This window comes from Juglans microcarpa x Juglans regia, chromosome 1D, assembly GCF_004785595.1.
Source record: "Juglans microcarpa x Juglans regia isolate MS1-56 chromosome 1D, Jm3101_v1.0, whole genome shotgun sequence".
Classification (NCBI taxonomy): domain Eukaryota; kingdom Viridiplantae; phylum Streptophyta; class Magnoliopsida; order Fagales; family Juglandaceae; genus Juglans; species Juglans microcarpa x Juglans regia.
Genome location: NC_054594.1, coordinates 4,074,452 through 4,088,269, shown reverse-complemented (window position 1 = coordinate 4,088,269; position 13,818 = coordinate 4,074,452). Strand labels below are relative to the sequence as shown.

At 34.8% G+C, this 13,818-nt stretch overlaps 2 protein-coding genes across 2 annotated transcripts; one reads left to right on the top strand and one right to left on the bottom strand.

Moving 5' to 3' along the window:
- Positions 1-4,764: 4,764 nt before the first annotated feature.
- Positions 4,765-9,377, bottom strand: LOC121238671. The gene is made up of 5 exons (XM_041135652.1): positions 9,357-9,377; positions 8,733-8,785; positions 8,456-8,625; positions 7,671-7,773; positions 4,765-4,837 (listed from the first exon to the last, which is right to left on the bottom strand). Exons 1-5 carry the CDS (start codon positions 9,375-9,377, stop codon positions 4,765-4,767), a joined length of 420 nt encoding a protein of 139 aa, XP_040991586.1.
- Positions 9,378-11,434: 2,057 nt separating this feature from the next.
- Positions 11,435-13,736, top strand: LOC121253191 (protein AE7-like 1). Its single transcript, XM_041153140.1, has 5 exons — positions 11,435-11,645; positions 11,816-11,921; positions 12,085-12,184; positions 12,910-12,955; positions 13,411-13,736. The coding sequence occupies exons 1-5, from the start codon at positions 11,534-11,536 to the stop codon at positions 13,509-13,511; spliced, it is 465 nt and encodes a 154-aa protein (XP_041009074.1). The 5' UTR covers positions 11,435-11,533; the 3' UTR covers positions 13,512-13,736.
- The last annotated feature ends 82 nt before the right edge of the window (positions 13,737-13,818 follow it).

The following is a 13,818-nucleotide window of genomic DNA, read 5'->3' as shown; positions in this document are numbered from 1 at the left end:
TTGATCAAATTGAAAAAATTTGATTTTGTTAATTTACAATTAATTGTAATGTTGCTACAATAGTTAATTGTACAATTTGTAATATTTATTTTTTTAAAGGAGTTTGTAATAGTATAATAGTTTATTAGTTCTCTTAATTTGTATAATTGTAAACTACTAATTTCAGCTTAGTGCCTTAGTGATGATTATTATTTAATTAGTTAATAGTTGAAACTTAATATCTACTTAATAGTTTAATCTATGATTCTATATATATATATATATTATTATTTTCAGTTTTTAAATCTATATATTTTTTAAGTTAAATTATGGGCTCAAAGTGGCCCAAAAACCGATTATGGACCCAAAGTGGCCCAAAAATCGATTCTGGGCCATTTAGAGTCCAGAAAATTGTATTGGGCCGAAGGCTCACAAAGGGGATGCGGGGGTGCGGACTGATGGAGGTCCACCCCCACACCCCAGCAGCGGGACAGGGTACCCCGCCCCCGCCCATGCGGGGGCAGGGTACGGGGAAAAATTCCCCACGCCCGCATATGCGGGGGCGGGGGGAAGGGCGGGGCTACTAATACAATTCAGCAGGAATACCTCGAGAGGAACTCAAGACATTGTATTGAGCATTGCAGGGATTAGATCAAGCATGTCCTGTGATACCTCTGTATTTTATTATATTTTAATTGAATGAGTATTTTAATTAATTTAAATATTGGTGCTATTGTTTTAAATTTATTAGATTTCTTGTTAGTTTATTTTTATGATTTTTAAATTGTGAAATTTATTTGGATATGCTTCCTTAATATTAATTATTGTTTTGCTTTTAAGATGCTCTTTAATTTAAATTATTTGTTTGTGGGCTTTAAAATTATTGTGTTGTTGGATTTTTATTTTTATTTTATTTTAGCTAGTCACTGAATTTAAATTATTTTATTCAACTTACTGTTTTGAAATTCTTTTCGTTAGATCAATTTTGTGACCCAAGTTGTGAGGATTGGACCTCATTTCTTTCCCTCACTTTTGTTTTTCCCTTTTTCCTTTTTCCCTCTTTTTTTCTTTTCCTTCTTCTCTTCTTTTTCCCCTGCTTTTTTCCTCCACACCTTTTTCCTCCCGCACACGTAGCTCTCCTCCCTATCTTCTCGTCTATTTTTTCGACCACCCACAGCACTGCCGTGCACCGTCCATTGCCGTCACTGCCCCTCCCATTTTCTTCATCTCTGGCTAGCCACCTCACCCATCCATTTTTAGCTCCTCTCTCGCCGCCGTCAACCCCCACGCGCAGCTCCAAGTCGAGGCACCCTTTGTGCTCTAGCGCTGCCATCGCGCCGCCATCGACCACCATATTTTCACTACAACACCGGTGACCTCCCAGCTACCTAACCCACCCATCCTCAGCCCCGATCTGCCACCGATAAAGCTCCTCCATCTCCATTTCCAATTTGAGCTTTGTGGACTCCAACCGCCATCCACACCGCCACCCCCGGCCAACAACCACCACTACTAGCCTCACCAACACATCTAAGCTCTTTCCTAGCCGTCCCAAGTCTTTGTTTGCCCCCGTTCAAAAGTTGGATTTTTTAGACCTACGACCCTGTCCATTTTGCACTGTTACATTGTTGTGCCGCCACTTCTAGCACCTCAGTAATCCTTCGAAAAGTATATTATAGCACTGTAAGCATATTTCCAAAGAACTTTTGAGATTTAAATGTATTTTTGTACCAACTCATATTTACTGTGAACTAGTTGGTTGTGCCGGACTGAGTTCGAGGAGTAAGAGGGTCGGTTGGATTGGAGGATGGAGTTGTTGTGTGATTGGGTTATGTGAGGATTTGTTGGTTGTTGGATATTTGTGTCATGTCATGTATATTGCATATTTGCACGCATGTTCATGTTTGTAAATGAAAACTGGATTTTCACATAATTGCATACATGTTCATGCGTATATTTGAAAACTGAATTTTCATGTGAGAAATGGTTTTTGAGTGCACGTGTATCACGACCCCAAGCCGAGATGGGGCATTGTCTCGGTGGAGCTCCTCTAGTCACTCGTGAGCGGAATATACTGAGTGACGTCCCCTAGGTTGTCGTTAGGAGACAACGGGATCAGACGGGATTGTAACACTCTCGTGCCGACTCCGTGGCCCCTCTTGCTGGCGGGGGCTAGAGGATGCTTGGTCACGAAAGCGCTGGGCGCGGAACTGGGCATCGCTCGTTACGAAATCACTCGCACGGTCGTTACCCATAGTGTGACAAAGGGAGCCAGGGTGTGTGGATAGTCCCTAGGGGAGATCATGATGCATACGGTAAAAAAAATAGTTTAATGGGCTATTTTCTGAGAAAATGACGTGTGTTAGATAAAAGGATTTTATGTTAATCATTTTTTGAGAAAATGATGGATTATTGTTTTGGGCCATTTCGGGAAAAATGGAAGGAAATGTTTTAATGGAATGTTTTGGGCCAAAATGGGATTTTGGCGTGCGTTGGAAAATAATCATTTTCAGGAAAAATGATGTTTTTGGGTCTAATGCATATTTCATCATATGCATGCATAATAGTTGGTTGCATTAATACATTTTTATATCATGAGTTGTTTGGATTATTACTTACATGCAGTACCGTTTTATGGAATCGCCGATTTTGATGCAGATGATGCTGATGTTGAGCCTGAGGATTTGGCTCTGCCGGATGAGTGATTTGGGATCACTCGCTCGTGTTTGGGATTTGTTTCCCGCTTGTTGAAATATGTATTTTGGTATTATTATGTTTTATGGGATAATTGTATTACTCTTTAAACGCTTTGTGTTAAGTGGATTTGTATTAAACAAATTCTGGTACTTAGTCGACTTATTTGAATTATCCGCTGCATTTTTGTTGTACACTTTCTACATGTTCACACACTTGGCACTTATCGTTGGGATGCGTGACTCGTGTTGTCATCATCCGGGCTTCTCGATTCTCGAGTTTCCATACGTGGGGGTCGGGGCATCACATGTCCTATGAAAAATACTTGAGATTATCAGCCCTGGTTGGAAGAGCTCGATCTAAGTCTTTTGGAAGTATCTTGGATAAATTCGGACACAGAATCAGCAATTTCAAAGTGAAGTCTCTCTCACATGCAGCCAAAGAAATTCTTCTTAAAGATGTTGTTCAGGCCTTGCCTACTTATGGTATGGCAGTTTATAAACTCCCTCATAATCTGCTTAGAGACATTAATAAGGTCATGCAGAATTTCTAGTGGGGGCAGCAAGAAAATGAGAGGGGAACTCAATGGGAAAATCTAAGGCAGTAGGAAGGATGGGTTTCAGAGAGTTGGAAAGCTTCAATTTGGCCATGCTAGTTAAACAAGGGTGGAGGTTACTCCAAGATCCTCATTCACTTGCTTCCCAAGTGTTAAAACTGAAGTATTTCCTAAGGGTTCATTTCTTTCAAGCTAAATTGGGTGGAAAACCTTCCTATATTTGGAAAAGCATCATTGCTGCTCTATCTCTGCTAGAGAATGGCACTTCTTTGAGAGTTAGAAATGGAAGAGAGGTTCATATTTGGAAGGACAAGTGGATTCCAAAATTCACTACTTTCAGAGCATTGGCTAGCCATTGCCAATTCCAAATCTTGACTAAAACTTGAGGTTTTGGTTAAATCCTAAACCTTTGAAGAGGTTAATCCATATTGGACTAGCAATTTCAAAGTCAAAATAATAATATAATATTATATATTTTAATATATTTTATTTATTTTTTATATTTTATAAATACACTCCATATATTAATTAATAATTTAATTTTTATTGTCCAAACAAATTATTTAACATGAAGAAGAAAGGAAGAGAAAGGGGAGGAAGGGAGAGAGGAGACGTAGGAGTGAGTGAGAAAAGTGAGAATATTTTTTAATAAAATATTCTTTTAGTTGGTGAACAGTAACTCACCAAATATGGCTTTGGTTTTCTATTTACTGTAACTCATAACTTGACTTGAAGTGATTTGGCTAATCTAATGTAGCTAAATTTGGGAAAATTTAGTCAAAATTTGGACTTAACTGGAATTTCGCTAGTTCAATGCCAGTGCTCTCAGAGTTCAAAGTGCAGTTAAAGATCTAGATGAAAATGCAAAAGTCCAGAGTTGATTGATCCAGATACTAAACACTGGAGAGTTTCTCTAATTGCAGGGATTTTCTCAAGGGATGAAACTGAGAACATCATGAAGATTCCAATTAGTTGTACCAATCAACCAGACAAAGTGATATGGAATTGGACTTCCATTGGTCAGTTCATAGTAAGAAGTGCATACCATTTTCAAAAAGATTTGAAAGAACTATTAAAAGGTCAATCTTCAATCTCCAACAATAGAAGTGCAATGTGATGAATTCTATGGAAGATGAATATTCATTCAACATATAGGATATTTTGTGGAGAGCTTGCTTCGAGGGTCTTCCCACTAATTTGAACCCTTTAAAAAAAAGGGTTGTTGACAATCCAAAGTGCCATATTTGCTTTGAAAAAGAATCTGTAGTTCATGCTTTATGGTCATGTCCAGCAGCACAGGATGTCTGGAGCCTATGCTCTAAACAAATTCAGAAGAGAGCCTATTGGAAGAAGAATTTTCTAGAACTGTTTGAGGTCTTTTGTTCAGGATTCAAGATAGTAGTTGTGGAGGAGAATGTAGTGGTAGCAAGGAGAATATAGCAGAGAAGGAACGGGTTCATTTTTCCAAGTGAATTTAAGCTTCCAAGTGTGCTTGCTCATCATTCTAAAGAGGTCCTAGAGGACTTACATGATGCTCACTCAAAGAAGGCCACTACTACTGTAACATCTAGCAATCTGGTTCCAAAGTGGGAACCTCCCCCTTTGAACCTTTTCAAAGTAAATTGGGATATTACAACAAACAAGAATAAAGGTATTATTGGCATTGGAGTTGTAATAAGAGACAGTGAAGGTTCAGTGTTAGCTTGCTTACGAATGAACATATCTCGTGTTTAATCCTTTATTGGCAGAAGCCACTGGAGCCCTACATGCAACTCTATTTAGTCAAAGATGATGAGTTTTACAAGTTGGTCTACTCATCATGCGAAAAGGGAGGCTAATAGTGTAGCTCATACTTTAGCTAAATCAGCATTACTAGCTATTGATGTAACAGTGAATAAGGAGGAATGTCCTTCATGTATTGTTTCCCTGCTTTAAGGGGTTTGATGAATAAAAGTTCTTTTCAAAAAAAAAAAAAAACAAAAAAATACAGATCAATCAAAGGATCGCATCATATATATTGGAAAAAATACAGCAAAAGAGGAAGATGGGTGGCAGCAACGATTAGAGATTGTGGAATTATATGTATAGAGATGAGTATCAGAAATGTTTAGTTTCCAGTTAAATAGATTTAAAACAAAATAAAAAATGTTATTATGCCTCTTCTGTATATCGTTCACTTCGCCTCATGATTGACATGACATCACATTTTGTGGGATATATAGCGAACGTAAGATTTCAATCTTTCTCTTTTTGAATTATCAGATATTATTTTATTTTAAATATTTTTTTAATTTTTTAATAAACCACGTCACACCATCAATAGAATAAAGTAAACGGTATAAATGAACTGCATAATAGCAAATCTCAAACAAGAAATATATAGCGCCGTATAATACAATCTGTCATAAAGTATCAACTTAATTGTAACACTTTTTTCTTTTTGTAAGAACTAGAGTGATCATTTGCATGATTGACGAGTGAAAATGTGAATCGGAGTTGTAAAAGCACCTTACGCCATTTGCACAAGAGTTAGAGGATGTTTAGAAATAATTTACATCTCATCTTATTTTATTTTATTTTATTTTATCTTCTTCATAAATATCGCTCAAATATAAATATGACTTTCAAACTAATTATTACAACATTTTCAAACTAATCATTACAAATTTTCTAAACTTTCAAAAAAAAATTAATTCAATATTTTCAAATCTCAAAATAAAAATTATATTCTAATAATATTTTTTATTTAACTTATTTTTTTCTCCCACTTTTTAAAACATAATAAATACTCAAATTATCTCACTACTATTTCTTATTACTATTTATAAAATAAAAAATAGTAAAGGCCACATTACAGACGAAGAAAATAAAATAAGATAATATAAAAAACAGACTTTCATTGTTAATTTGAACCACGTCATCCTGTTGAAAATATCTGACTATTTTAACTTTCAACGTGAGCAGTACAACATGCTCTTTTAAAGCATTGATAATAGACTAGTCAAATATTAATACAAGTCTAAACTTTAACTAGATATGAGAAAAAGTTTCTACATTGGACTAGTCAATAGTTCAAAGTTTAATATTTGAGCTACAGTAAATCTTAAGTCATCTCCAAACATGGCTAGCTACTATTCATAATGGGAAGTAATATTTTATTATTTCATCACTTCCCTCTCTCTTTGAATGGTAAAACATGCATGGTATGCACATTATTTATTCTACTAATTGCAAATATTGATAGAGTTGATATATTATTTCTACAAAGCATGAAGATCTAGGAAATATATGAATTGTATTTACAAAATAAAAAATAAAAAATATATAATATTATATTATTATTTTAACTTTAAGATAATTAGTCCAATGTAAACTCATTTAGTCAAAAATTGATAGTATATCCAAAAATTAAGATTCTAGTTAAATTTTGCTCTTACACAATACACAGCACCCAGTTCAAGCTCCTCATGGTCAAAGATACAAGATACTTCTCCAATTTAAAGTGAATTAAAATGATAAGTACAATTTTAAACTAGCCAAGTCTCACACACTGATAAGTAAAGTTTCTTAAAAAAAAAAAAAACTCATTTTTACTTCCATCATGAGTTCTAAATATTATGTATCGCTTTTAAAAAGGAAAAAACCTAAGGAGACTTGTGCATGGTTATAACTAAAATTATCAGCCGAGGAGAAAATCCTTCGTTGAGGATATGAGATCAATTTTGCATTCCAAGCTAGATTACACAATCACTAATACTATATCCCAGCCCGAGAAAGTTTCGGATGCCATTTTTTGACGTGCTGCAATCAGGGAACCAAGACGTACCTGCGAGACAAAGAGCAAGCTGGTATAGTACTGGTATTTCTCAACCTCAGGAAAATAATAATAATTTAGAGAGGAAGATTTGTTTGGATCTTAATTTGAAATCATGGTTAATTTGGAATTTAAATGTAAATCCAAATGCAAACTTTCAGATTTCCCTCAAATATTTAAACTTCCATGCATGCATGTGTGTATATATATATATATATATATATAGAGAGAGAGAGAGAGAGAGAGAGAGAGAGAGAGAATTTTCTTCATGCACGTTCGTGTTGGAATAAGGAAAAGGATATCCAAGCTAGCAGATATTAGTGAAAACAAAGAGAACAGACATGTTCGTTCGCAGTCATATAGTTTGTCTTTGTCACCCGTTATGATCCTCAGCTTGAATTTTGCATACACTCTTCTATTAGAAAAAAGAGTATCTGAACCATCAAGCTTGAGAGAGAGAGAGAGAGAGAATCTTAGGATTTTTTATCTGAACGGTCCTACTTCTCTTGTCATGTGTTTGACGAGCGTCAGCCTCCTATATCCAAAGTATAAAAGTTTTATTAGAGACAGCCCAACCTACTTAAAACTGATATACACGCCACACAACTCCAACATTAATGTACGTACCATTTATGCCCCCCAAGAACGAACTGATCGGAGTAGTGTAATTCCTCATCTTTCAGGGCTGAAACTGAAAGTTTGTTAATCCTCCATGTGAAATAAGTACGTGCTTTGAGGTTCATTTATAATTGAAAAACACTCCCCCTTGAAAGTCCCTTTGATAACAAAGACTTCAACCCCAAAAACGCAAGTGTCATCAACAAGATAACCATTTGAAGGATCCTTCAGAGTATCGTGCGAAAGTAGATGTGCGAAACCCAATTCAGTCTTCAACTTATGAAAGCGTCTTACACTCCCATGTGCATCTATATATATAGGTCATCAAAATTAATTAGCAGAAGTGACAGTAGTTAAATACCAAATCCCAATTCAATAATATATACGCAGAAACTGCATGTCACTACAAAAAAAAATTACTTATTTATGATCAGTTATTTTTTATAAAAATAATTTTTTTTATTAAAATGAGTTTATCTTTATTGTAAATAATCATTATCGTCACAAATATTCATTTTTCTTATAATTCACACGACGAACATGCTTTAAAATTATTTGTAACCCATGCAAGTCAAATAATATTTTCATAATATATAGAATAATACATGACAAATAAAGATTGAGAAAGGGTACACAAGTTACGCATACTACTTTAACAAAAAAAAAAAAAAAACACACACACACACAATTAGAAAAATGATGTATGTACCTCTTTTTTTTTTTTTTTTTTTTTTTTTAAAAAAATGCAGTAAATTTACATATTCAAAAAGTGTATCATTAGTTTTGGAAGTTACCTTGGATACACAAGTACTTGTCTCTGATTTGATCAAAGACAGAGAATTTTATGTACGTGTTAACCTCCCAGCCATGTGAAAGCTCATCTGTATCTTCAATTGCCAGGCACAAAGAGATGTGACCCTTCTCTTCACCATTTCTATCCTGATTTGGGTGGAGTACCAATTTCCTAAAAAAAAAAGAATGGGACCATCTTTTTTACTCAAAAACCCAACAAAAAAAATGAAAACAATTAATATCTGAGAGGAGATCGGAGAATCTACAAAATTAACGCACCATTGGTAGCCGCCAACTTCAAACTGGGCCGATTCACATAATTTATCAATTGTCTTTACAATGGAATAATTCTTGATTTGAAATGTATAATGCGCTGGCCTGTGGAAGATTTCTGGTAGCTGATGATCTTACGACTCCTAAGATAGAGAAAAAAGAATATTGGCATACAAAAATAAATATATATGCTAATTAATATTCCAATAATTCTATGTCCAGTTACATATTGATCATCTGTGATTGATCAATATGAAGATGATCTATTGAATCCTCAATTTAGCCAACGGTTAAAGAGGTTCCAACCAATGGAGGGAAATGTTTTGGCAGTGATTAGTATAATAATCTATATATCCCGTATTTAGCATATCGATGTAAGATATATATACAGAAAATTGAGTAAGATTTTGATTTTGTGTACGTAGTTTATACATGCTGCATGCACGTAATTAATGAACACGAACAGAGGCTAAAACAAATCATTCTTGCAAAAACACAATTTAAAAAAACCTGTTCCTTGAGATGTACATCGAGCATGCTAAAACTTATACATTTAAATTCGCTTTACAGAAATATATATTTGCATTTGTGGAGAGAGAGAGAGAGAGATCAGAGAGAGAGAGAGAGTACCATTTGCATCAATATCGGCATGGCTAGTAGAATGGCAACTTTTATCTTCCATATTGTTCTGTGCGTGAACTCCTATTTTTCTTTGTGGTCAGTTGAATTAATGGAGAACTCGATCGTCTGATATTTTGAGGAAGCTCAAAAGAAAATGACCCGTTATGCAATATGAAGAAAGGAGTTGGGTTTGGGTGTGGGTACTCGATGGCCTTTTGTGTTATATCTCTCTCTCTCATAAAGCTCAAGGGGAGAAAGGAGATCAACTGATATATTAATTAACAGTACTGGAGATCGAGCTGCATGGAGTCTGCGGAGAGGGGCGTACGTGCTTCTACGTACATTGAATAAAAATTAAAGAGACCGAGATTATTAATGGTTTTGGAATGAAGTAGTTCTGATCAGAGACTTATAATTTAAGATCAATTAAAGAGATTGAAGCTGAAAGGGTGTATTATATATAGAGATCAGAGCAGTTTACCTGCTGGCAGCCCTGGGGTAGAGTGATCATCGAATTCATGATGATCTGGAGCCTCGAAAGTTGTAACAGTAACCGCAGAACAAGGAGAAGATCATGACTTGCTTGTTTATATTGATCTCGAATCAATAGTGTAATTTAATTGTATTTTGCACTGATCGTTTATTAGATATTAATTAATGGAAGCTCAAAGGACATGAGGATTCCTTGATTCATGCATGAAGGAGTTGCATTAATGTATCTGCATGCATGCGGCCGGGGTGACAAGTCTGATGAACATAACGCTTTATTTTTCTCAAACCTGCAAGGTAATAACTTTCAAGCTTCCCAGTAAAACTGATCTTTTTTATATATTTAAAAGTTAGATAGTTTTATTTGAAAACTTTTATATTACACGCCATCCGTATCACATAATTTAATTTCTCAAATTTAAATTTTAAATTTATCTTTTAAATCAAATATTTATAACACATAGATGATGTGTAGCGTAAATTATTCGAATAGAGTTATTTTTCTTTTCTTGAATATGTAACACTTCTTTCATTTACAACGTGAACTCAACATATATATTGGTATTTTTTACAACACAATAGCTGTTTGGTCGTCGAGAATGTGGTTATCAAATTCATGATGGAAATTATCGTTGTGTATTTTTTGAAAATACAGGCCTTAGGCTTTGTTTGGATCTTGAACTACTCTCAACTCATCATTACAAATTTTTCATATTCCAACACAAAATATAATAAACAATTCAACTTTTTCAAATTTTAAAATAATAATAATAATATTAAAAAATAATATTCTAACAATATTTTATCATCTCGACTCAATTCAACTCATTTCAACATCTAAACACACTCTTAATCTTTTGCGTATCGAAGCACATGAAGATTGTACTTTCTTCCAATGTAAAAAATTTTGTTTCAATGATAAGTTTATATAATATATATATATATATATGTAAGAGGCATACTATATGGACTTTAGGGGAAAATAAAAAGACTTAAGCCCCGTTTTAAAAGAAAAATTATTTCATCTCATTTCATCTTATCATTATAATTTTTTAAAATTTTTTTTAAAAATATTATAAACAATTCAATTTTTTTAAATTTTAAAAAAATAATATTTTAACAATATTTTATTTAACTTTAATCTATTTAATCGTTCTAATTTTCTAATGAATTTATTATGGAGAAAGTAAGGACAACAAAACTTAGCAATATGGTATGATATTTATTTGACATAAACGACATTTTTTTTTGAAGTGATATCAATGACATTAGTCATACAGATAAGGGCAAAGTATCGTTACTTGAAGCCCATTGCTGGGTTCTATGAATCATGGGGCCAACCAAAACCATCACAATTACGCGAAAAGGCGCAATATTTGCAGCTAATGGAAATCCTAATCCGACAAACCACTGCCAGTCTGCCACTGGTTAAGGTTAGACGCCGCCTGTTTTTTATTTTGGCACTGGCGCAATACACGAACTAGCAACACGTGCTGCGTTCTCAATGGCGATCTCGAGAAGAATGTGCACGTGTCGGTCTCTGACGAAACTTTAAAAAAAGTGGTGGTGTAAAATTACGCACAATATAATTCGTCGTTGGGAAATTCGAGTGACTAGACCAGTTGGTCCGTGAGGCGTGAACACTTCAGCTAAGAAATACAGACAGAAAAAGAGAGAGAGACCGTGAGAGAGAGAAGATGACATTGGGTCTGATCAACGCCAACCCCGTCGTTCACGCTAAGAAGGAACGGGTCGCTCGTACCGAAGATCCTCATGGAGACGATGCCGTTGATCCTCTTGAAATTTATGATATCCTTTTTTCTTTCTCTCTCGCTTTTGTTTTTTTTTTTTTTTTTATTATTATTATTGGGTTTTCTCTTGGGTTTCTATTTAGTTGCTGAGCTCAAGGTATTGGAATCGGTTCTGTGATTTTTTTATATGGAAAGAAAAAATTTGGAATCTTTGACTCCGATTGGTAAATTTCGTGAGGGATATAAGAGATCCAGAGCATCCGTACTCCTTGGAACAGCTCAGTGTTCTTTCGGAGGAATCGATCACCGTCGATGAGAAGCTCGGTCGAATTCTGTAAGCATTTCTCTGAGTTCCAATTTCATTTTTTGATGGCGGAAGTCAATTTCGGCGAGGAATCGAATTCCACTGATATTATTTGGACCTTGTTGATTTTTAAATTTTGGTGAATTTAAACTACTTTATTGTCTGAAATTTATTTATTTTTTGTTTATTTAAGGATAACTTTCACACCAACCATCCAGCACTGCAGTATGGCAACCGTAATTGGTCTATGCCTGAGAGTGAAACTGCAGCATTGTTTCCCTCCGCATTATAAGGTCAGTTTGAGTATTCAATTGCTGAGGCGAACTCAAATTTCTCTACTTCTTTTTGTAAGACCTTTACCACTTTTAAGAACATAAGAACAATTTGTTGATTTGTTATAGTCGCTGTACTCTTCTCTTTACTTGTCCCTAGTTTTAATAGTAGTGGGTGGTTCATCATAAATGCAATCAATACAAGTTCTTTGAATGCAAGTATGTCTTCCGACTTTACTTACAGAAGTAGAAGATCATAGCTTTAGTTGGATCATCTTTATAATATGGTATAGGTAAATGGCCTCTTATCTGATTGTGGAAAGTCCTGTCTTATTTTTATTTTTTATTTTTGTCCTCTGATTGCTGTTTCAGGCATAATGTTGAAGCTATGGTAATTTTTGAGAGAATAGTTTGTAATTAATAATCAAGAGAACTTTTTTTTGATAAGTTTTAATAATCAAGAGAACTGATGGGGTATCATCTGCATGTCTCAAAGCAATCCCCTTTTAGCATTGGGTTTCTTTTGAGAGAGAGTTGGAATGATAATAAAGGATCACATAATCAGAGTCTTTCGAAAACTTGTGATATCACTATCTTGCGGTGCACGGGACCAGGGTTTACTCTGTAGGGATGGGTCCAAAGGGCCTGCCTTGGAGAGGTTCCCCAACATAAAAAAAAAAATGTCACTATCTGATATATTATTCTTGCTATTCTCTCATCATTTGGTTGACAATACATATTTTCAGGTAGACATCAAAGTATCTCCTGGATCTCATGCAAATGAAGAATCAGGTGATTGCTGGACATTATGTTATTCAGATTTAAATAAAATTTTGTTCTTTTCCAAGAAGTCGGGTGCTATAGAAATCTAAGCCATTCTCCTTGAAGGGCTTATTGACATGCAAACGCTCCTATATTTTATAAATCTGGCATCTTGTGTTGTATCATTGCAGGAAACTGAAAATTCCATTGAGAAACTCTCAAGGTCATAGCGGAATTTGTCAATCCATATAATCAACCTTTTTTTTTGTCAGACTAGATATTGACCCTGAAGATGTCTTTGCTCAGATGCGATTGTGACATATTCAACCTTCACTGAAAAATCATGCATTATTACTTTATTTTATAGTGTATATGCTGCAAGAGAATTAATATTCAATCCTGGGTGTTATTAAGATTTCCTCGGTTATTTTAATATTCAATCCCCAAAGCTAATACAGATATTGTGTAATATGTCCTTTTGGTAGTTAATAAGCAGTTAAATGATAAGGAACGAGTTGCTGCTGCCTTGGAGAATCCCAACCTTCGCCAACTTGTGGATGAGTGTCTCTACTCCAATGAACTTTGACCAAGTACGCTTTTGCACTGTACAGGGTGAACTTCACCAGTTGCCAAATGCAATAAGAACTGTTCTTTCTTTCTGTATTATGATCTACATTTACTTAATGTTAGAAGCTCTTTGCGTATGTGCTTACTATTTGTTGGGTCCGATGGATGTAACCTAGAACTGCATGCTGATAGCAGACTCCTTAATGCACAAAATGCCCCTATCAATATAAGACTCTGATTATCATAAGTGGTTGACCATCTACAATTGCAAATAAGATCATTCTACACTCTACACGCTGCACTAGTCTATACCTTAAGATTTCGTT